Genomic DNA, 23602 nt, shown 5'->3' on the forward strand with positions numbered 1-23602 from the left:
ACATACAAGGAACTCAAACATTTCAACAGCAAAAGCAATCTGAATAAAACAGGCCAATGATCTGAACAGTTATACAAATGGCCAACAAATATATGAACAAATGCTCAGCATCACTAATCATCAGGGAAACGCAAAACAAAACCACAGTGAATTATCATCTCACCCCTGTTAGGATGACTATCATCAAAAAGACAAAAAATAAATGCTAGTGATGATGCGGAGAAAACAGAACTCTTCTACACCGCTGGTGGGAATATAAACTAGTACAACCACTATGGAGAACAGTATGGAGGTTCCTAAAAAAAATTGCCAATAGAACTACATATGATCCAGCCATCCCACTACTGAGCATTTATCCCAAGGAAAGAAAATCAGTGTATTGAAGAGACGTCTGCACACCCATGTTTGTTGCTGCACTATTTGCAATAGCCAAGATGTGGAATCAACCTAGGTGTCCAACAACCAATGAATGGACAGGAAAAATGGTAAATTCACACAATGGAATACTATTCAGCCATAAAAAAGAACGATAGCTGGGTGCGGTGGCTCATGCCTATAATCCCAGCACTTTGGGAGGCCAAGGTGAGTGGATTGCTTGAGTTCAGGAGTTCAAGAGCAGCCTGAGAAACACGGCGAAACCCTGTCTCTACAAAACAAACAAACAAACAAACAAAATTAGCCAGGCATGGTGGCATGTGCCTGTAGTCCCAGCTACTTGGGAGGCTAAGGTGGGCGGATCACTTGAGCCTGAAGTGGAGGTTGCAGTGAGCTGAGTTCGTGCCACTGCATTCCAGCCTGGGTGACAGAGTGAGACTCTGTCTCAAAAAAAAAAAAGAAGAAAAGAAAAGGTTGGTGCAAATGTAACTGCAGTTTTTGCCATTACTTTTAATGACAAAAATCACAATTATTTTTGCATCAACCCAATATTATTTATGGCAACATAGATGGAACTGGAGGACATTATGGTAAGTGAAATAACCCAAGAACAGAAAGTTAGACATTGCATGTTCTCACTCATGTGTGGAAGCTAAAAAATGTTGATCTCATAGAAGTAAAAAGTAGAACAGAGGGTACTAGAAGCTGGGAAGGGTAGGGGGAAAGAGGGGATAGGGAGAGATTTGTTAAAAGATATAAAATTACAGCTAGATAGAAGAAGTAAGTTCTTGTGTTCTATAGCACTACAGGATGACTATAGTTAACAATATTTTATAGTTTCAAAGTGCTAGAAGGAGGATATTGAATCTTCCCAACACAAAGTAATGATGAATGTTTGAGGTGATAGATATGCTAATTCTTTTAATCTGATCACTACATGTTATATGTATCAATACGTCACTATGTACCCATGAATATACAATTATTATGTGTCAATTAAACAATAAAATGAAAAGTGTTTATCTCTGTAACAACTGTCAAACCTGTCACCTACTTTTTATTCCCAGGCACACTGCCAGAACATCTACAGTCTGAAATATAACAATAACCTACCTACTTAGAGCTGCTCTTTTTTTCAATATCCTCTCCTAAACATTTCCAGTTATCCTTCCAGTACAAACATGTCATCCCATTCAAAATGAAAAAAAAATTAATTGACAAAATTAAAAAAATTAGAACAAAACAAAGAAAAATCACAACTTCGATGGCTTCCCCTTGCTTAAAGACTGAAGCTCAGCATCCCGAGCATGGAAAGCTGGCATTTAAACCAATCTACCCTTTCTGTCTCCTCTCCCACAACTTCTTCTCTAATTGCAAGACCTTTCTTTTTCCTTCTCAACATGTTGCTTAATCTAGGCGAGATTAGTCATTTTCCCTTCTTGCGGCCTTGGCTAACAGTTTTCTCTGCCTCAAATTCCCATCTCTAACCATACACTCATTTATTATTTAATAAGCATTAAATGTGTCATAATCTCAGGGGCAAGTAAAATGAATGAAGTATATCAGGTCTGCTCAGGGCTTGGAAATTGCTGCCATGCAAATACTGCCTTCAAGAAAAGCCAGCAATTCAGGTTTTTAATGTGAAAATTCTCAATTTTAAAAGTTTGAAGCAACTACTTGAAAATCTAAAACAATCTTTTGTATAACATTGTGTGTCTGCCAAGCAAAACACACCTGCAGGCTGTCAGTTTGGACCTTGTTCTTAGTTCCACTAGGCCTTAGGGATCCAAAGGTGACCAAGACTGAGCCTCTGCCCTGATGGCTCTGCCCTGATGGTCAACAGGCCCCTACTCACTCTCAAAATGCTCTGTTTACATGGCACCTGCCATACTAGATTCTTAGAGCTAATTGTTTAGTCTTTGAATCATCAGATCCCAGAGAGGCCGGACTGTCTTCTTTACCACCTGGCAATAGTAAGTGCTCACCTGTAACTATAACCACAGACAGTTGTCTATATAGAAACTTGTAGAAACTTGGTTCTAAACTTTTAATTATTTTGTATTTTCCCCTTCCTAAGTTGATAATATCCTTGATTAGGCACCATCATGTAAGCTATGATCTAACTGAAGAGTTTGTCTGCTCAGGTGCAAACCTAAAAAATGACTGGAGTCACATTTCAATTGTATGCTACAATTCTGAAAGTGTGTATATGTCTGTGTGTTTGCCACACATGATCCTTGCAAGATGGTAGCCAAAGGAAGGACTATTTAGAGATAATTTAATAAATTTAAGAAATTCTTTTAGTCTAGGACAGATCTTTTCACTTTGGAAAACAAGGAAAATGTGTTCATTTGTTCCATTTGTTAATATCAGGGTGCAACATTTTTCCATTTAACAAAAGTACTAAAAATCTCAGCTTTCATTTTTGCTGCAGTTATATAATTTCTAGTTATCCAAGCACGCTTATAAAACTAATTTAAGCTGGGCACTGCTGGACTTAGGGGATGTCAGTCATGTTTTAGTGAACCAAACACTCTCATTTCACTAAGCATCACACTTAAGAGGAGACTGCTTGAACATCACTATTTCACTCCTCAATTGATCTAATTTCTAGACCCAGCCACAATCCAAATATGTGCATTGATCTTACATGACTACCATTTGCAAAGTTGATAAACATCAATCCTACTGAAAAAGAAATACGTTTGTGTAGTTACTTCGATGTTCAAAATGAAGGAGAATAAATATTTTGTCTTCCCTAATTGTATAATGAGCAAGTTAGAATCCCAGTCATATTTCAAATGTTAAAGATTTAGGCTCCTATCATTTTATTTTACAACTCTATATGATGTTATTGTGTACACAAATTCACCTGTGTGTGGATGCTTGACTCTTTAATATTCAAATTCTATGCCTTGTGTTCATTAAGATAAATGTATGTTGTCACTTACCAAATTGTAAGGCTTACCTGCAGACTGTTGAAAATGACAAAGAGAACCAACATCCAGAAGTGTCTGTAGGCCATGTGTAGTCCTCCCCAAAGCCATGTCACGGAAATCAGAGCAAAGAGATATAAAATCAGTGGAATTTCTAGAAATAAAAAAAAAAGAATTTTTGAGCTTCAGAATACTGCACAGTCACATGTATACACAGTTATTTTTGGCTTCTTTCTGTGGTATTCTAGTGCCCATTTTGAGAGAACAACCTTGGAAATCCCATTCTTATGCCAGAGGGGAGAAGGCACATTGCTGAGTCCACATTCTGTTTTGCAAATGGGGCTGCTGGTAGGCCCAGGGATGGCTGGGGGAGGATGAGAACTGTTCCTCTCCTAGACTACCACCTGCTGGACTGTTCAGAAAGTACCACAAAGCAACAATGGATTTGTAGAAATCTCCTTAAAAGACTGTTCCACCAGAAAATGGCAGGCAGTAGTGTGCTCGCGAAATTAGCATATTCCAACCAGGCACTTAAGAACAGAAATTATGTAACATTGTGCGTGTGTGCGTGTGTGTGTGTGTGCATGCGCACGCGTGTGTGTGTTGGAAAAACCTGTACTCACATCTTTTTTCTGACTGAGAAGACACCAAAATTTATTGGTAAGTTTAAGAGCAAAGATGAAGTGACTGATTCATAATGATCAACTAAACTTATTCTACACATGTTCTAATGCAGTTTGTTTCAGACGTTTTCAGAACAGATTTTCTCAGGGCCAAGGGACTTTATTACCCTTTCCACTTGTCTATTTTGAGTTTTCTTTGCTATCTGAGTTTTAGAATAATAACCATATAGAGGTGATCTTAATATTTAAATGACAAGTTATATAAGATTTAGAAAGTGAATCGGATCTTTGCAGCCACAAATAAACACATTTTCAAGCTGTTGAAAGACATCAGGGTAGACCACACCACTGACAACTTTCATGACAGACCTCAAAGCCCTTCTTTACCCACTATCATCAATTAACACCTAAAATCCTCGTCCACTATGGAAATTTAAACAGTTGCTTACAACTTTAGCAATTTTCAAATTTAATTTTATTTGGAAACAATCTCAAACATACAGAAGACGTGCAAGTAGAGTACAATGAGAAAGATTTTTTTTTCCTGAATTAATTGAAAATTGTCAATCTGATCCCCCATTACCCTCTGAATAATGTGTATTTTCTACAAAGACATTTTCCTACATAAACATGATGCCATCAAATTAGGAAATTAACACTGATATAGTACTATCATTCTCAGATTCCATTTTATTATACCAGTAATTTCCTTTTTAGCAGAGAGATCCAGAGATCCAGTCGTGTATAGTTGACATGTCTCCGTAGATTCTTAATCCCAAATGGGTCTTCTGCGTGTCCTTGACTTTTGTAACCCTGACACTTTTGATGATTACCAGCCAGTTTTTCTTGCAGTGTCCTTAAATTTGAGTTTATTTGATTTTTCTCGTAATTAGATTTAGATTATAAGCCGTTAGAAATCACAGAAGGGATGCTGAGTTCATCTTACAGCATTCTATAAGGTGACGCAAGAACTCAATTTTTCCCGTTACTGAAGATGTTCATTTTGGCCACTTGATTAAGATGATGGCTGCACAAATTCTTCACTGTAAAGTTAGCATTTTCCCCTGTGTAATTAAGAAGTTTTATATGTGGCATTTATTTGAAACTATGTAAATATCTTTTTCCTTACCAAATGTTTGATTTATCCACTTATTTATCTTCTAATGTAGACTAATATGTTCCTGCTTATTTAGCATATTATCCATTATTCTTTCTTTTTCCCTTCCTTCCTTCCATCCTTCCTTCCTCCCTCCCTGCTTCCTTCTTTCCTTTTTTGTTTTCTTTCTCTTTTCTTTTTCCTCTCCTTTTCTTTCACATAGGGTCATACAAAGTCTTTCTCCATTGCCCAGACTGGAGTGCGGTGGTGTTGTCACAGCTCACTGCAGGCTTGACCTCCTGGGCTCAAGCCATCCTGCCACCTCTCAGCCTCCCAAGTAGCTGAAACTATAGGCGCATGCCACCACGCCCACTTAATTTTTGTACTTTTTGTATAGATGGGGTTTCGCCATGTTGCCCCGGCTGGTCTTGAACTTCCGGGCTCAAGCGATCCGCATGCCTTGGCCTCCCAAAGTGCTGGGATTACTGGTATAAGCCATGGTACCCGGCCACTATCATTGTTTATTTCGATGCCAAGTTGTCCCTAGCGGGAGCCCTTTGAGATGGTTTCTGTGCCTTTGGTTATATCCTCATCATTCTACTAGCAGTTGTTTGCTTTTTGGCCCAAGATGTTTCAAATATTCTCTGCCCCAGTCCTGGTTTCTTTTAGGGGAGAATGGTATTTAGAAACTGTGATCTGGGGCTAGGTATGGTCACTGCCGTTGCTGCTCCTAAGCTCTCTCAGTAGATAGAGGATACACATGCATATGCACACACAAACACATTTAGATCTGTTTTACTCCATCTATCTCTATATATTGAAATTCATTAGTTCATTTCAATGCTTCTAATTCCAACCCAACATCACGGGGTTAATTCCAGTTTTCTCCCTTTCCATATTTGTAACTTTTCTGTGTTGGTAAGAGATCTGCTTCTCATTATTCTTGAACTCCTGGACTCAGGCGATCTGCCCACCTCGGCCTCTCGAAATGCTGGGATTACAGGTGTGAGCCACCGCACCCCGCTATTGCTTATTATTCTTAATATATCTACTGATTCGATCCACTCTCCTGCATGTAACCAACTTCCTATTGCTGTTACCCATTCCCTCGCTCAGGTGGCCTCCCAAACTCACTCAGCGTCCCACAATTCCAGCTGGGCAGCACTGCACCCCTCACATGGATTCCTTCCTCACAACGATTGGCTTCTGACACCGAGGCTTGGGCTCCTTCCTGCAGATGCACACCTTGCTCTGTACTAACTGGTGGCTGTAGATGGAATTGTTCGGGAAAGGGAGGAAAAAGAAAGAACAAGGAGAGGAGGCAAAGAGGGAGAAGGGAAGTGGTGAGGAGAAAGGGAACCCGAACACTTTTTTTTTTTTTTTGAGAGAGAGAGAAATAAGGCTTTAGAAGGGACCGTGCTGATATATGCCCTTCATCACAATATATACAAATTGTCAAAATTATTATTATAACTGTACAGGGAAAGTAAGACTAATACAAGAAGATTTACATAGATGAATAATTTCTTTGTCATAATGCTTTGCAGCAGGACAAGAAAATATACATTAAGATTTATTTAATTTTTAGAAAAATTCATTTTTATTTAATGAAATAATATAATTTGATAAAGGGCCAGAAGGCTCATTTTTACTTCTGACAAGATACCCTAATATTTAGAAAACCCCTAAGCTGTGCTCACAAAATTTTCAAAGATTAGGTATCAAGTCTGGCAACTGCATTCTTTTCTTCCACTGTGTAAGAACAAAATTCTATTTATGGCTCCGGGCGGACATGCACATTTTGTATGAACAACTAGGAACCAATTTTCAAAGTTTGGCCTGCATGTTCATCTAAGTGCTTAGAGCAAAGCAAGTGGTATGTGCTTACAGAGCTTAGTGGAGAAGCTAAGGGAGCATACTGGGGCTCATGAGAATGTCCATGGCTTATATTTTCCTGGAATTCTGCAGAAAAGTATAGTAGTTTGGCACCCCAGACTAGAAACTCCGTAAGGAAAAAGCTAGTCATAAATAACTCAGCATACTTAATAGATCCCCGGCTTGCCTTCCAGAAGTACAACAATGATTAGGATGATGATTTCAGATAGAAGAAACATATCCAGAGGCACATCCCGATTTTGTGGGCCTGAAGCTTGTATTAGGGAGGCTTCTTTAAAAAACAAAAGTTACAAAACCGTAATTAGGTGCAGGATCTTGGAAGGGGCCAAGGCTGGTGAAAGGACCTGAAACTTAAGCTACGTTAGCTTTATGGTTAATCTGCCTCTGAGGAGGCACCTTTAACCCTCTTTAGGGCCTAAGTCAAAAGGAAAGAGGTATTGGGAGGGGGTGATGGTGATGAAAGTTGGTTGGGGGGCATGTTGTTGTTAAACAGTGACTATAAATTCCATTTGGCAAACTGAAAAACAGTGCTCCATTCAATTGAAAATCACTTTGGTTTTGTATTTCCTAAGCTGTTATTTCGCATTTGATGAACTACTAATAACTTCTCTGCTGTCTATAATTCAATATTTACCAAAGAAAGCATTTGTAATTGGTAATATTGGAAACAAGTTGCGTTTAGGAGTGAATTAGTGAAGATAAAACAGAATCATTTCAATGTTCTCAATAAAAGGAGGCCCTAAAAACACATTGTTGCACCCAAGAAACGAGTATCTATATAAGACTGTGCTATATAGAATAAAGGACTCCTACAACTTAACAACAAAATACCCATTCAATCCATTTGAAACATGGACAAAGGACATTTCTTTTGAGAAGATATACAAATGGCCAATAATCACATGAAAAGATGCTCAGGATCACTAGTCATTAGGGAAACGAAGATCAAAACCACAGTGATACCACTTCATACCCACTAGAATGATTATTATCAAAAAAACAAGAAATAGTAAGTGTTGGTGAGGATATTTAGCAATTGGAACCCTTGTGCATGCCTGATAGAGAAGTAAAATGGCACAACTGCTGTGGAAAACAGTTTGGTAGAACCTCAAGATGTTAAACACAGAGTTACCATACGATCCAACAATTCCATTTGTAGGTATATATTCAAAAAAGTGAAGGCACAGGTACTCAAATGGATATTTGCACACCAATATTCATGGCAGTATCACAATAGCCAAAAGGTGGAAACAACCCAAATGTCCATCAACAGATGAACAGATAAATAAAATATACTATTTGCATATAATGTGATATTACTCAGTGCCATGTTCTGAATGTTTGTGTCCCCCCAATCTTTATATGTTGAAACCTAATCACCAATGATAAAATTAGAAGGTTGGACTGCTTGGAGGTGATTAGGTTGTGAGAGTAGAGCCCTCATGAATGGGATTAGTGCACCTATAAAAGAGGCCCCAGGGTGCTGTCCTGCCCCTTCCACCATGTGAGGACACACCAAGAAGGCATCATCTATGGACCAGAAATCTGGGCCCTTGCCAGACACTGAATCTGCTGGCACCTTGATCTTGGACTTTTCTGCCTCCAGAACTGTAAGAAATACATTTTTGCTGTTTGTAAGCTACCTGGTCTAGGGTATTCTGTAATAGCCTAAACATACTGAGATACTGAAGCTTAAAAAGGAATAAAATTATAATATATGCTACACCATGGATGACCCTTGAAAATGTTATGTGAAACAAGCCAGACATGAAAGGACAAATAACAATTCCATTCACACGAGGTGCCTAGAATAGGCAAATTCAGAGGCAGAAAGTAGAACAGAAGTTACCAGGGGCTGGGAGGAGTGCAGAATAGTGAGTTATTGTTTAATGGATATAGAGTTTCTGTTTGGAGTGATGAAAAAGTTCTGGAAACATGGATAGTGGTGACAGTTGCACAACATTGTCAGTGTACTTATGTGACACTGAAGTGTACACTTAAAATGGTTTAAGATGCTAAATTTTGTTATGTATATTTTACTACAATTAAGAAAAAAGAAAAAAGACTATGCCAAGTAACTCAGGCTGTGTCAAGATGAAGTTCCACTGCAGGGAGGAAAAAAAAAATCAAATCATCACAGTACTTAATTTACATACTTAAATTAACAAGGAGTCACGAATGTGAAAACCAAAATAGTTTGAAAAGGTTTTAGTGAAAGAAATTACTTCTGGAAAGGCAAAGAAAACAAAACAAACAACAACAACAAACAACAAACCAGCAAGTGGATACGTCAATTAGTGCTACTATCATTAAGAAAGTCTACTCATGGGAGTTAGTAGATTCCATTGAGATTACATCACATCTCTTTATTTTTAGTGAAAAATATTATTTCCATGAATTTAACTGCCATTTTTAAAGAAAGTATGGTGTTGTATTATCTGTTTTCTTTGTAATTGCAGCCTTGGCTTTATTGCTATGCACCACTGACAATAATAACGGCTTTGTTATGGAAATCACACTCCATTTACATGAAGCTGAAATTTATTCTATGTTTACAATCTTCCAAAGTACTTGTTTTAATTTTACCTCACTGACCTTCTGATACTAACAATTTGGAATGTGCTACTAAAACAAACCCATCAATGTAAAACATAGAACACAACTGTGAAAAAATGTGGATTTAAGATATCAGCCAAGTGCAGTGGCTCACGCCTGTAATTCCAGCACTTTGGGAGGCTGAGGTGGGGGGAATCACCTGAGGTCAGGAGTTTCAGATGAGCCTGGTCAATGTGGTGAAACCCTATCTCTATTAAAATACAAAAATTAGCCAGGCATGGTGGCTACTCGGGAGGCTGAGGCAGGAGCATGACACGAACCTGGGAGGTGGAGGTTGTGGTGGGCCAAGATCGCACCATTGCATTCCAGCCTGGGCAACAAGAGTGAAACTATTTTAAAAAAAAATTTAAATAAAAAGATATTAATGGATCTATTTCCAACAGTAGACACACATTATTTTTAAATTAGAAAGATAGATTGAAACAAAAGGGTATGAAAGAGCTTTATTTCTAAAACATAGGTCTTTATTCTGAAATTCACAGATACTTAGAGACAAGGATGTTTCCGTGATCTGAATATTTTCTTGGTGAGAAAATATTGGTGTCCTTGAGGTTTCCTGACAAGGATTAACACCAGTTCCGCAGCAGTCAGCCACCACTGTTCTCAGCAAATAAACTGAGGGTCATACAGGAAGGCAATAAGGCACATATTTCACAGAACTGCCAAATCACCATGAGGATACTGTGCATGGGAGAGTGAACAACAAAGTTAAAGACTGGGGTCAGCCTGGGCAACATGGCAAAACCCTGTCTTTACAAAAACTACAAAAATTAGCCAAGTGTGGAAGTGCATGCCTGTAGTCTCAGCTACTCAGGAGGCTAAGGTAGGAGGCTCTCTTGAGCCTGGGAGGTGGAGGTTTCAGTGAGCTGACTGTGCCACTGCACTCCAGCCTGGGTGACAGAGTGAGACCCCGTGTAAAAAAAAAAAAAATACTGGGTTTGCAAATTGTTCAAAGAAACACCCTCCACCTCATTTGGGTAGCTGGCATTCCTAACCCTTAGTCATTAGTTCTATATTCGGATCTAATTTTAGAATTTCCTTGTCTTTTCAGCAGTTCTCCAACTCACTTCCAAAAGAGCTCTTGAAAACCCATTCAGATAATAAGAAACTCACTCTAGGTCCTTTGGCCTCTGTCTGCAGATACGGTTGCAAATATTTGTTGCAGCAGGCTAGACTCTATCAACACTTATGATGTGCCAGGTTCTTCATTTTATCAAGATATCCTTCCTAAATTAATAATCTCCAATGTTACCTTCCTCCAAGCACATTAGGGCCAACTCTTTCTGAATCTGCATCTTCACTTCTCTTAAGCTCCAGGCCTGGAGATCCCCAAACCACTTCAAACAGAGTTCCTCCACAGCTGAATTTAGTATCCCCCTTCTCATCACGCTTTTTCCTCCTCCTGAGTACTGGTATCACCATTCGCACCGATTTACCCCGATGCCCCATTTTCCTTCATACGCTGCATCAAATTAGTCAACATATTTTGTCTATTTCATCTTCTAAGTTGCTCTGAAATTTGTCCTCTACAATCCTTCCTAGAACATTGTCTTTCCTGAGGACTTCATCTCTTTTAGTGAGCCTATTTTGACAGCTTCGTAGGTAGAGCTGTCTGTTCCAATTCATCCCTCCTACTCCTATTATGGCCAGAGAAACATCTTTCTTTTTTTTTTTTTACATAGAAGGACTCTCACTCTGTTGCCTAGGCTGGAGTGCAGTGGCCTGATCTTTGCTCACTGCAACATCTGCCTCCTGGGTTCAAGCAATTCTCCTGCCTCAGTCTCCCGAGTAGCTGGGATTACACGTGCCCACCACCACGCCCAGCTAATTTTTGTGTTTTTAGTAGAGATGGGGTTTTATCATGTTGGCCAGGCTGGTCTGAAACTACTGACTTCGGTGATCCGCCTGCCTCAGCCTCCCAAAGTGCTGGGTTTACAGGCGTGAGCCACTGTGCCCAGCCCAGAGAAACATCTTTTAAAAAATTATGGCTGGGTGCAGTGGCTCATGCCTATAATCCCAGCACTTTGGGAGGCTGAGGCTGGCAGATCACTGGAGGCCAGGAGCTTGAGACCGTCCTGGCGAACATGGCGAAACCCCATCTCTACTAAAAATACAAAAATTAGCTGGGTGTGGTGGCGCATGCCTGTAATCCCAGCTACTCGGGAGGCTGAGGCAGGAGAATTGCTTGAACCCCAGAGGCTGAGGTTGCAGTGAGCAGAGATCGCACCACTGCACTCCAGCCTGGGTGACACAGTGAGACTCTGTCTAAAAAAAAAACAAAAAACTTACGTATGTATACACGTGATACACACGTATGTATATATAAAAGTTCATGTTTATATGTATTTTCATATATGATCATGCCATTTAAAGGCTAAAAGCCCTTTAACTGCCTCCCATATCATAAAAGATAAACCTCACCACCAGTCCCTGCCTACTTCCCAGTGAATGCTCTCTAGTCTTCCAGCCACCCTGAGCACACTGTATTTCTTCATGCCTGTAGCTCTTTGTCATTACTTGTTACGTGTCTATCTCTTTCACTAAGGTTATTAAGTGCACTAACTCAGTCTATCTTATTTATCTTTATATTCCCAGTGCCTAGCACATGGTCTGGCATAAGTAAGTCACTTAATGTTTGTTCAATAAAAGAATTGTTGATGTGACTTGTCGATATGACCCTGCTTTTTACTGCTGCTCTTTTCATCTGAAAGCTTGAATTTCTTTTTAGAGAAGCCCTGGACTTCGAAAGTACAAGAATGAAGAGAATGCATTTCAGGGAAAAGTTAATTTGCTTTGCAGCAGTGGGTCTAAGGTACACTAGTCCTTTAAGATATGATCCATGGAGGAAAATAAATGCTCTGTGGCAATATTCTGAATGAGGATGAACTCGAGGGATAGATAGATCTGCATCTGGCTTCCAATTCTATCACTTTTGAGCCTGTTGGGTGGGCCTCAGCCAAACTCCTTAACTTCTCTGTGCCGTAAGTCCTGATAAAAAATAAAGGATAATTGTAGAAATTTTAATAATTCATGCATCAATTTGGTAAGTATTAGTTAATGCTGATAAGACAAATTCCATGTTCCTATTGAACACCTACTGTGCTAAGCGCTGGAAGTAAAGAGATGAGCCAAGGCAGAGGCAGCCTCTACCTGTGTGGATCTGCACTCCAGAGAGGGAAACCATGCACACAAAGCACTCAGCACAAGGCCGGGCATCAGGCACATGTTCAATAAGCACTAGCTACTATCATCCTAATTCTCACCACCATCAGTTTAGTCACGTTAGGAAAAGAGCACATGGCTATAGATACCCTGCAATTGTTGCTTGTATTGTTCTCATATGGGTAGTATTTTTCAAAGAGCAACCATGGCCCTATTTAATTGACTTCATCTCTCATCTTCTATAGTTTTCCAACTTTATTTTTCTTACTCTGCCCCTAAGTTTCCCTCCATTCCCATTACCTTGCTGCTTCTCATCTTGTCTCATTCTATTTCTTCCTTTGTAGGTTTGAAGTTCTAAAGTATCACATAGTAAAGAAACATGTTTAAGTTTTTTATATATATACCAGAATCTCCCATATTTGTTTGGCTATAGAACCCTTTTGTTTATCCTGATGTAATCAGGTGCAAGCCTAGACTCTGAGGAGGATTGTTTTCAGCATGCAGACCTGAAGTTCTATCACATTCAAACTGTCACCAAAAACTTCCTGACTAACCAACTTAAAATGGACCTCTTGGGCCAGGCGTGGTGGCTCACACCTGTGATCCCAGCACTTTAGGAGGCTGAGGCGGGTGGATCACCTGAGGTCAGGAGTTCGAGACCAGCTTGGCCAACATGGTGAAACCCCATCTCTACAAAAATTAGAAAAATTAGCCAGCCTGGTGGCAGGCACCTGTAATCCCAGCTATTCGGGAGGTTGAGGCAGGAAATTGCTTGAACCTGGGAGGCAGAGGTTGCAGTGAGCCGAGATTGCACCATTGCACTCCAGCCTGGGTGACAGAGCAAGACTTTATCTCAAAAAAAAAAAAAAAAAAAAAAAAAGGACATCTCAGCATCTTCTATTTCCCCTGCCACTCTCTCTTTTCTAACTCAGTTTCTTCATAGCACTTACTGACATCTAACTTACTATATGATTTATGTGATGGTTAGTTTTATGGGTCAACTTGACTGGGTTAAAGGAAGCCCAGATATCTGATTAGACATTATTTCTGAGTGTGTCTGTGAGAGTGTTTCCAAAAGAGATTTGCATTTTAATTCGCAGACTGGGTAAGCAGATGGCCCTCCCTGATGTAAGTGGGCATGACCCAACACCTTAAGGGCCTCAATAGAACCAAAAAGGTGGAGGAAGGTTAGCTTTACTTTTCTTCTGCTTGACTGCTTGAGCTGGAACATTCCTTCTTCTGCCCTTAGCATTCCCGGTTTTCAGGCTTTCGAACTAAAACTGAAATCTACACCATTCACCTCTGCCTCTCAGGCTTTTGAAATACACCACCAGCTTCTTCAGTCTCCAATCTGCAGGTGATCTCTTGTTGGTTCTGTTTCTATGGAGAATCCTAACACAATTTACATAGTTGTTTATTGTTTAATACTCTCCTAGAATGTGAGCTCACAAAAGCATTGAGATAATTCTCAAGCACTAGTTTAATGAATTAAAAAAGACAGTTTCTGATTCTAGTTTAATGAATTAAAAAAAGGCCTATGGGACTGGCTAAGAAGACATGCTACAGTTAAAAGTAAAATTGACAAGACATGCTACAGTTAAAAGTAAAATTGACAAGAAATTGTACCCCCACTATCTCCTTCACTCTTTAAAGAGTAGGGAAGGTGCACAGAGAAATGTGGATGTCACAGCAGGGAGAGAATTGCTTTTGGGCTGCAGGAGCTTGATTAAAATTTGAGTTTGTGGCTTGTAAACAAAGCTGCCTATGAGTAACATTCCCATAGAGACACTTCAATGGGATTGTTTTTTAATGGGAGGGAAAAAGAGAGGGAGGGAGAAAAAGTGTGCTGCAAGCATTGAATGCTTCCCAGAAACAATCCACCTTATCTAAGATTTCCACAGACATATGTCAATTCCAGGGCCATTGAGAAGGCAAATTTACTGTATAATACTGACTTTCAAACTCTGACCACAAACCACAGTGAGAAATGCATTTTACATGTGAACTACACAATCTTGAAAGAAAACTTTTATGAAACCCAAGTTAATGTATGACACACTTTGATCTATTCTGTTCTACTCTATTCTATCCTATTCTATCCTATCCTATTCTATTCTATCCTATCCTATCCTATTCTATCCTATCCTATCCTATCCTATCCCATCCACTCTACTCTCTCCCATGCCATCCTATTCCATGTAAAATAGGTTGGCAGTGGGACTCATCAATGTACTGTGTGACCCACAGTTTTTAAATTTTTGCTTTAGAAGTTAATTTAAGCAGCTTGTTCTTTAGAGGTAAAGGTAGGAACGGTAAACATAACCACAGTGGAGGCTTCCACCGACTACCTTCTGACATGGATTTACCCTGACCCTTACTGATATGTGAAGGATACAAGCATGATTTGGACAGATCTGTGCAGGTGACACACTAGATCTGCGGGCAGAGAAGTCAATCAGTATTGGCCTAGAGTATATTTTCCAGGGTTAAAGAGGAGAATGTGAGCAAATTCTCAGTGGAGTCTCAAGGTTTTCTGGGAACTTAAAACGCAGTACTTTGTCAAGAGCTGACTTAGGGCTCTCCTGGATGCTAAAAGACAGTCCAGTGTCAGGTCTACTTTGAATGTGATTTATTGGGGTTGAAAAAAAAATGGTACAAGCCTAGAATTATGGTCTTGCCTTGCAAAAGCTATATATAATTTTCAATTTGCAGGATATAATTTTGAATCTAAGGAGAATAACCAAGTTAGATGAGACATACCCACACAGACCTCGCAAAAACTATTATTAGAGTAATTCTATTTGAACCATGTACTTCAAAAGTGCCAGATAATATTTTGCTGAGGGGGGATCAAATAGATCTGGGATTCTTAAGGAAAAGGTTAAGTGCTCTGTTTTCTTCTAGTGAAGAAAAAAATTATTGAAACTATGGGAAAGGGAATTATCATTTGGGTTTACAGCTGTCATAGTAATTTTCTACACATTTCATAAATGTTTCATAAGGTGGAATTATGAAAACAAGTTCTTAGAAGATTAGAGTTCTAAAACAAATATGAAGTCAGCCAACTAATGACTGAAGACTGGCTTAACCTAGTTTTCTAACTACATTACCAGTTACTCAGCTATTAAGGAGCTCAAAACTCAGCTACAGGCATGCTCAGGCAGCTAACAGCAATTTTCCAACACACTTAACTTTTGTAATACAATGAAAATGTATAATGCATCTTTAAACTTGCCTATGTCTGTATTTTGAATCTGGCTAAATGGTCTCATAATTTTTGGACATTAGATGACTATGTATTTGGCCATGAATAGCCAGTTATCTTTTATAGATAGTTTGATAAGACATCAGTTAGCACTCATTAAGAGTTAATAGGCTCAAATTCAATGCTGAAATCTTGAGTCAAATATGGCATGATGTCTCAGGAAAATTAACCCTAAAGATAACCCTAATTGTGCAAGAAAATATTTGAATGAGTTATCATAAATGTCAGTTCCCAGAACTATTTTCTGGTAGACCCTCAATCTGGATAAATGCCAACATACTTCAAAGCTGCCTTTGTTTCTTTAATTTGGTTCTCTAACCATCACACACAAAACTGTAATACAAATTTAAAATTTGATTTGATTTTTTTTTTACTTCCCTTGCCATATCACTGTTCTAAAAGGTCTACTTGAGTTAAATCCTTTGACTCTCTATTAATGTGATTAACTGCATCTCTTTTCCCAACAGCTATCAGATTATCAAAGTATTGTCTGGTCTTAGAAATAATGGTATTTCCCAACAGCTGTATGTATATTACTTACTCTCTGTTGTTAAATAATTATATTTTTAATTAAGCAAATGGATACAAAACTCACGCAGAGCTGTTTTTAGGCATGTACAACAACGACTGACCACAAAGCTCTTTGATATCTGTGTTATATAAAGGCTTATTATTATTACCCATTTAAACAATGGCACAATACCCACAGGTGTGGCAGGGATTTTAATGCATAAGGGAGTGAACTAATATCTTATTGCTCATTCTTACTAGCAACATTGGACTAAGCCCTTACAGAGAAAAAAAAGGGAAACAATGGTGTTCAGAAAAAAAAGGCAATTCCTGGATTGAATGCTATGTATATACTCTAGGGAGAAAGAGGCTGTCTAATACTTGTATATTAGTGATCAAAGTAATTTGATCAAAGTGATTTGTGCCCAATGATAGACTATCAAATTTGATTTCTGTATTTGCTTGTCAATATTACATGTAGACCTTAATTTTTGTGATATTTTAATTCTAGGATTTTTTTTCTCTTTTTTAAATGTATAGTTTAAATTGTTAATGGTTAAACTGGTTCACAGGTGTGTCTGATATTATTAGCAAACGTATGGTAGATATTAGAGCTTCTTTTTGCCCCAGGCTCATAACTACATGCTTCCATTTTTCTTTTTAAGAGTAGGAGCATCAGAATCTTATTTAACTCTGGGTACTATGAGTTTGACATTAATAGTTTAAGACTAATGAAAGAGCAGCCATACAGTTTTTTGGTCACTATGCTTCCTAAGCTTCCCAAATGGAGCTATTTCCACTGTACAATTTCATGTTTAATAAACTAGGCAGATCTTGCTACATTCTTGTTTTGTTTCCATGCACTTATTTTTTTACCGGGTGGAGTTTGTCCAGTTACAAAGTCTGTGAAAGATGTTTGTAAAAAAAATTTTTTTTCATGGTAGCAAAGCAGCTTTAATATAACCATGGATTAAATATTTATTTGCAAATACTCTGGCATTGGGGGAAAAAGATGGGGAGAAGGAAATCACATGTCTTGGAGATTGTATAATTCAATGAGTATAAGAATCAAATGATGTTTATTTCAATTACTTATTAATTTATAAGTATTCTGATTTACAGTCTTTATAAAATTGTACAACAGAGCTTTATGTAACTATGCAACACATTTAAATTTTTCCTATAAGCAAATTTCCACTTCTTCCTTGAAGTTGATGAATCCTAATTGTAAATCACATTATTTGCCTTCTTGAAGGCTATTTATGATAAAATTTAAAGCTTGCCTCTGTCAAATTCAATTAAAAGAAAAAGATCTCTTTTGAATATGAGCCCTCAGCCAATTAAATGTTAAAAAATGCACTGAGGTTAAAAAATATGACCGGGTGGAATTTATTCACAAAAAAAGGCAGAATGATTAAAAGCATGGACTCTGGAACCAGGCTACTTGAGGGCCTTCACTAGCTGTGTGACCTTGTATTAGTTACTTAACTGCTCTGAGGCTCAATTTCCTCATCTGTAAATTGAATATACTATTAGTGCCTCCCAAATAAGGTTTTGTGGATTGTGAGGATTTAGTGGTTGAAAAGTGGAACACTTCGAACAGTTCCAGATAAACTTTGGCTGCTGTTTGTTATTCAAGAAATATATTTCTTCAGCACCAAAATGTATTAGATAAAATGTGATAGATAAAATGTTGAATTACATCTGGATCTGCTCTCAATGATTATATACATTCACTTCGGGAGGCCGAGGCAGGTGGATCACCTCAGGTCAGGAGTGCAAGACCAGCCTGGTCAACATGGTGAAAGCCCATCTCTACCATAAAAAAAAAAAAAAATTAGCCGGACACAGTGGTGCATGCCTGCAGTCCCAGCTACTTGGGAGCCTGAGGCAGGAGAATCGCTTGAACTCGGGAGGCGGAGGTTGCAGTGAGCCAAGATCAAGTCGAGTGCACTGTACTCCAGCCTGGGCGACAGAGTGAGACTCCGTCTCAAAAAACAAAAAACAACAACAAAAAGATTATATAGTTGTGCATATTACATATATATTTGTATATACCCTATAAGAAAAGGTAGGAGATAAGTATTATAAGAGAGATTTATAAAAGTTACATAAAAATTCAGGGAAAACAAGAGGTTCTTCCTATTGATGATTATCAGGGAACTTTGGAGAAAGAAGAAAGAATTTTGGCTGGGCCATGAAGATGGGCCATATTTGAACATACAAATATTGAGGCAAAGGCAGTGAGAGTAGCATAAAGAGAGGCAAAAAGCAAATGCATAAATTACTGTAAGTTGTTCCTTTTGGCTGGTGTTAAAGGTCCCCATGAAGGTGAGTAACGAGATGTTTGTAGCACTAGGTCATGAAGGAATATTGAGGGCCAGGTTAAACAATACATAATTACTTTACAGAAAAATGGAGTGCCATTTTAAATTTCGGAGAAGAGGTGTGGCATATTCACATAGCTTAAACTCATAGGAAAGAAAATAGGTTGGTGGAGAGAATGCTAGAGGCAGGGACACCAGTTAGGGAAGGATTGCTGTGGTCTCAGTAATGAAGGTCTGAGGTAGGGGAATGGCATAGGAGTGGCCCCTGCAATGTAATGAAGGGGTAGGCACAGAAATGTAGAGACAGAATCTCTAGTAGTACCCTCAAATCAGAAAAGAGTAAGAGAGCTTAAAAATATACACACTGTGGGACTTCATCACCAGAGATTCTAATTTAGTAAGTCTATAGTGAGACTCATCAAACCATAATTTCTGAAAGCATAAGCAATTTTGATGATCAGTTAGTTTTGACAGCCACTCATCTGAGAGTATGACTATGAAATGAAAGAAATTACCCTAGCTTTTAGGTTAGGAAAACCAGAAAAAGTATCAAGAGGAAGAAGAAAAGAAAGGAGAGGAAGAAGAAAAGAAAGGAGAGAAAGAATAACACTGAGATCAGAGCAATTAGGATAAGGCAGAGGAGCAAAGTTGATGACAATATCTGTACATCTTGAGGACAAGCGATCAGAGAGAAACCCAAGTGAATGTATCCAAAAGACATTTGAAAATGTGAGCTTATATGTGGAGAGAGAAGTTAGGCTCAAGTTGATAGATCTGAAAATTATCACTATGATATAAAAAATGCAAAGGCAATCCCTGGAAAATACATATACTTCAGAGTTTTCAGGCATAAGAAGAAAGGGCTATGACCTGGGAGTTAGCAGGAAAATACTTGTAAAAGAATAGGGTGTTGTGAAAACCAAGAGAGATGGACTTTTCAAGGAAGGCTGGTTATCAGTACTGATTTCTACAGAAGAATTGAAGGATACGCAGATGAGAAGAGTGGTCAGTGGATTTGGTGTCCAACGTTATGAGTGATGAAAGAAAGAGAATAAGCAAGGTACTCTGAAGGCTTAACTGTGAACACAAGGTGATGAGAACAGGCAACTTGTATGAACTACTCTTCAAGAGTAGTTGTTGGTTAAAGAAAGAAGAGAGGCAGGGCAGTAATTTGATAAAGCAGCAGCATTACGAGTAAGCTCTTCTAGGCAGTGTAAAGTGATACATATTTCTAGATGGACAAGAAAGACCTACAGGAGAGAGAAATATTTAAGATGTGAGGCAGTTTTGGAAAATTCAATGAAACAAGTTCCAAGAGTAGGAAAAACAGATGAAAGGCACAATTGGGAGAGCTGGCTTTGGTGAGAATGAGCTACTTACTTTCTCATCTAAGATGAAACGAAAAATGGCAAAGAAGAGAGACGGCAAAGAGAAATGATCAGAGAACATAAGGAAAGTCGTGTGAGATAACACCATGTTGTTTTAATGTCTTGACTAGACAGTGAGGATAGAATGTATAAAACACAGACTTCAGGGCAGTAGAATCTGTTTCAAAGATCGCTTAAGACTTATCAATTAAAAATAATCCAAAGGATGTCTCAGAAGCAGAAATGGCTTAGTTAAGAGTACTTATAATAAATAAGTATCCATTACAGAGTAGCACTAATTGGCTGATAAAAGAGAACTGTGTGGCATAGAGTGGGTTGGTGATTGGCAAAATTTCTTTTTTTTCTATATATATGTGTGTATACATATATAATATTTTTAAACTGTACTTAAAGTTCTAGGGTACATGTGCACAACGTGCAGGTTTGTTACATAGGTATACATGTGCCATGTTGGTTTGCTGCACCCATCAACTCATCATTTACATTAGGTATTTCTCCTAATGCTATCCTTCCTGCAGCCCCCCACTTCATGACAGGCCCCGGTGTGTGATGTTCCCCACCCTGTGTCCAAGTGTTCTCGTTGTTCAACTCCCACCTATAAGTGAGAACATGCGGTGTTTGCTTTTCTGTCCTTGTGATAGTTTGCTGAGAATGATGGTTTCCAGCTTCATCCATGTCCCTGCAAAGGACATGAACTCATCCTTTTTTATGTCTGCATAGTATTCCATGGTGTATATGTGCCACATTTTCTTAATCCAGTCTATCATTGATGGACATTTGGGTTGGTTCCAAGTCTTTGCTATTGTGAATAGTGCCTCAATAAACATATGTGTGCATGTGTCTTCATAGTAGCATGATTTATAATCCTTCGGGTATATACCCAGTAATGGGATCGCTGGGTCAAATGGTATTTCTAGTTTTAGATCCTTGAGGAATCACCACACTGTCTTCCACAATGGTTGAACTAATTTACACTCCCACCAGCAGTGTAAAAGCGTCCCTATTTCTCCACATCCTCTCCAGCACCTGTTGTTTCCTGACTTTTTAATGATTGCCATTCTAACTGGCGTGAGATGGTATTTCACTGTGGTTTTGATTTGCATTTCTCTAACGACCAGTGATGATGAGCATTTTTTCATGTGCCTGTTGGCCACATAAATGTCTTCTTTTGAGAAATGTCTGTTCATATCCTTTGCCCACTTTTTGATGGGGTTGTTTGTTTTTTTCTTATAAATTTGTTTAAGTTCTTTGTAGATTCTGGATATTAACTCTTTGTCAGATGGGTGGATTGCAAAATTTTTCTCCTATTCTGTAGGTTGGGCGATTGGCAAAATTTCTTAAGGAGGAAGCCAAGCTAATGAGGAAATCAGGGGGGCTGGTGAAAATATCCTTAACAGTTCCAATCTGAGGTTCCAGATTGTATTTTTCAAGAACAACTAAGGGTGGAAGGAAGGGAGGTTACAATGAGGATGAAGAACAAGTAGGAGTAAGAAACCAGCAGAAGGGGACAGAAAGATGGTGTCTTCAGAGAGATGTGGAGAGGAAAATGGTGGCCTGGGAAGAGAGAAGATCATAAGAAATGGTAACCACAGTAACATGAATAGGAAAATGATGCTATAAGCAAAAAACACAGATTCGAAAATAGGAAAAATTATTTTGTAAAACAATATTTATTTCTCTCATGTTGCCCAAGCCAGAATGCAGTGGCTATTCACAAGCACACTCACAGTGCACTACAGTCTTGAACTCCTGGGCTCCAGTGATCATCTCACCTCAGCCACCTGAGTAGCTGGGACTATATGTGCATGCCACTGTACCCAGCAAAAGAAATTATTAAGCAGGGACATAGTGGCCTTGAAGTACAAAATATGTGAAGAACAAAAATATTTCTGACATCTTATTAGAGGAGTGATCTTTAGCAACTGACTGCAAGGAAAGTGATACTTAATGAGGCAGGCTATTTCAGTTATGCTAAAGCAACTGAGAGAGTACTTCTGTGAGGATCAAAGTTTGTTACCGCCTCTGGCCCAGTGATATTCACACTTCACCTTTAATATGGTATACTTTTCTCTGAAAACAAAAAACAAAAAACAACATATTGTAAAAACGTCACTTTCTTCTATTCACTTGAGTTTTATAATATGTAAACTGTTGAGTACAGCATTAGATCATGGGTATTGTGCTAACCATTAAATTTTTTTCTTTTTATTATTATACTTTAAGTTCTAGGGTACATGTGCACAACATACAGGTTTGTTACATATGTATACATGTGCCATGTTGGTGTGCTGCACCCATTAACTCATCATTTACATTAGGTATATCTCCTAATGCTATCCCTCCCCCATCCCCCCTACCCCATGACAGGCCCCAGTGTGTGATGTCCCCCTTCCTGTGTCCAAGTGTTCTCATTGTTCAATTCCCATCTATGAGTGAGAACATGCGGTGTTTGGTTTTCTGTCCTTGCGACACTTTGCTGAGAATGATGGCTAACCGTTCATTTTTAAAGAAATTTATGATTCAATTGCTAATTCCCCAAATTACCTTTCCCTACTTCCTGTTTCTCTAGTACTAGTAAACCCATTTTCCTTTATTTCCAGATCTCCTCTTTAATAATGTACCAGTTGATTCATGTAATTAAAGTATGATCATACAAAGGACTGTAGACTATATATTTCCTTAAAGAACTATGTAGGCACTGAATCATAAATTGGAGGTAACTTTAAGTAATGAAAATAACAACAAATAATACATGGAAAAAGTTGCAAACCAAGAATGGAAATACAGGTAAGAACCTGGGAGAGAGAGCCATAGTGTGTTACAGTATCACCATGTTGATACCAACTGAGGTGGCTCATAGACAAGGTCAAGAGAGAAACACAGTGCTTTCGTTGCCATACTTATTCCAAGATAAAACAGCCTCAAAAATTTTTTCTACTCTCTAGTCAAGTTTTATACATACTCTTTCTGAATACAAATCTTAGAGAGATACATTTTAAAAAATCGGTAACTGTATTTTCATTACCCAAGAGTAGAATGGAAGACTTCGGTCATCCATTTTTTAAAAAGTGCTCTTTTAAAAATGCTCTGTAAAAAAATTTTTAAAAATTAGCTGGTCATGGTAGCACGTGTTTATAGTCCTGGCTACTCGGGAGCCCAAAGTGGGAGTATCTCTTGAGCCCAGGAGATTGAAGCTGCAGGGAGCTATGATTGTGCCACAGCACTCCATCCTGGGCAATACAGTAAGACTCTGTCTCAGAAAAAAAATAGAATATGCCAGGAAAATTAAAATTTATTATTAATTTGGAGAACAATGGCAAGGAAATAGGAAACTTACTTAGCCTGAATACAAAACTGATAAACAATGGGAATGTTTCATTAATTCTCTGGGTCAAACATGGTATGGCA

The 23602-nt window shown here is 38.5% G+C and overlaps 1 protein-coding gene across 9 annotated transcripts in view; it reads right to left on the minus strand.

Annotated features, from left to right (window-relative positions):
• ADGRV1 (adhesion G protein-coupled receptor V1) overlaps positions 1–23602 on the minus strand; it is a 606362-nt gene that overhangs the window by 58490 nt on the left and 524270 nt on the right. For all 9 annotated transcript variants that reach the window (XR_010156862.1, XM_063810270.1, XM_063810268.1 and 6 more), the window contains one exon: positions 3344–3465. Coding sequence is in view for 8 of the 9 variants with exons in the window: in XM_063810270.1 (XP_063666340.1) it covers positions 3344–3465 (122 nt within the window). In the remaining variant the exon portion in view is untranslated. The remainder of the gene's footprint in view (positions 1–3343; positions 3466–23602) is intronic.

The sequence above is a fragment of the Pan troglodytes genome, chromosome 4 (assembly GCF_028858775.2).
Source record: "Pan troglodytes isolate AG18354 chromosome 4, NHGRI_mPanTro3-v2.0_pri, whole genome shotgun sequence".
Classification (NCBI taxonomy): Eukaryota; Metazoa; Chordata; class Mammalia; order Primates; family Hominidae; genus Pan; species Pan troglodytes.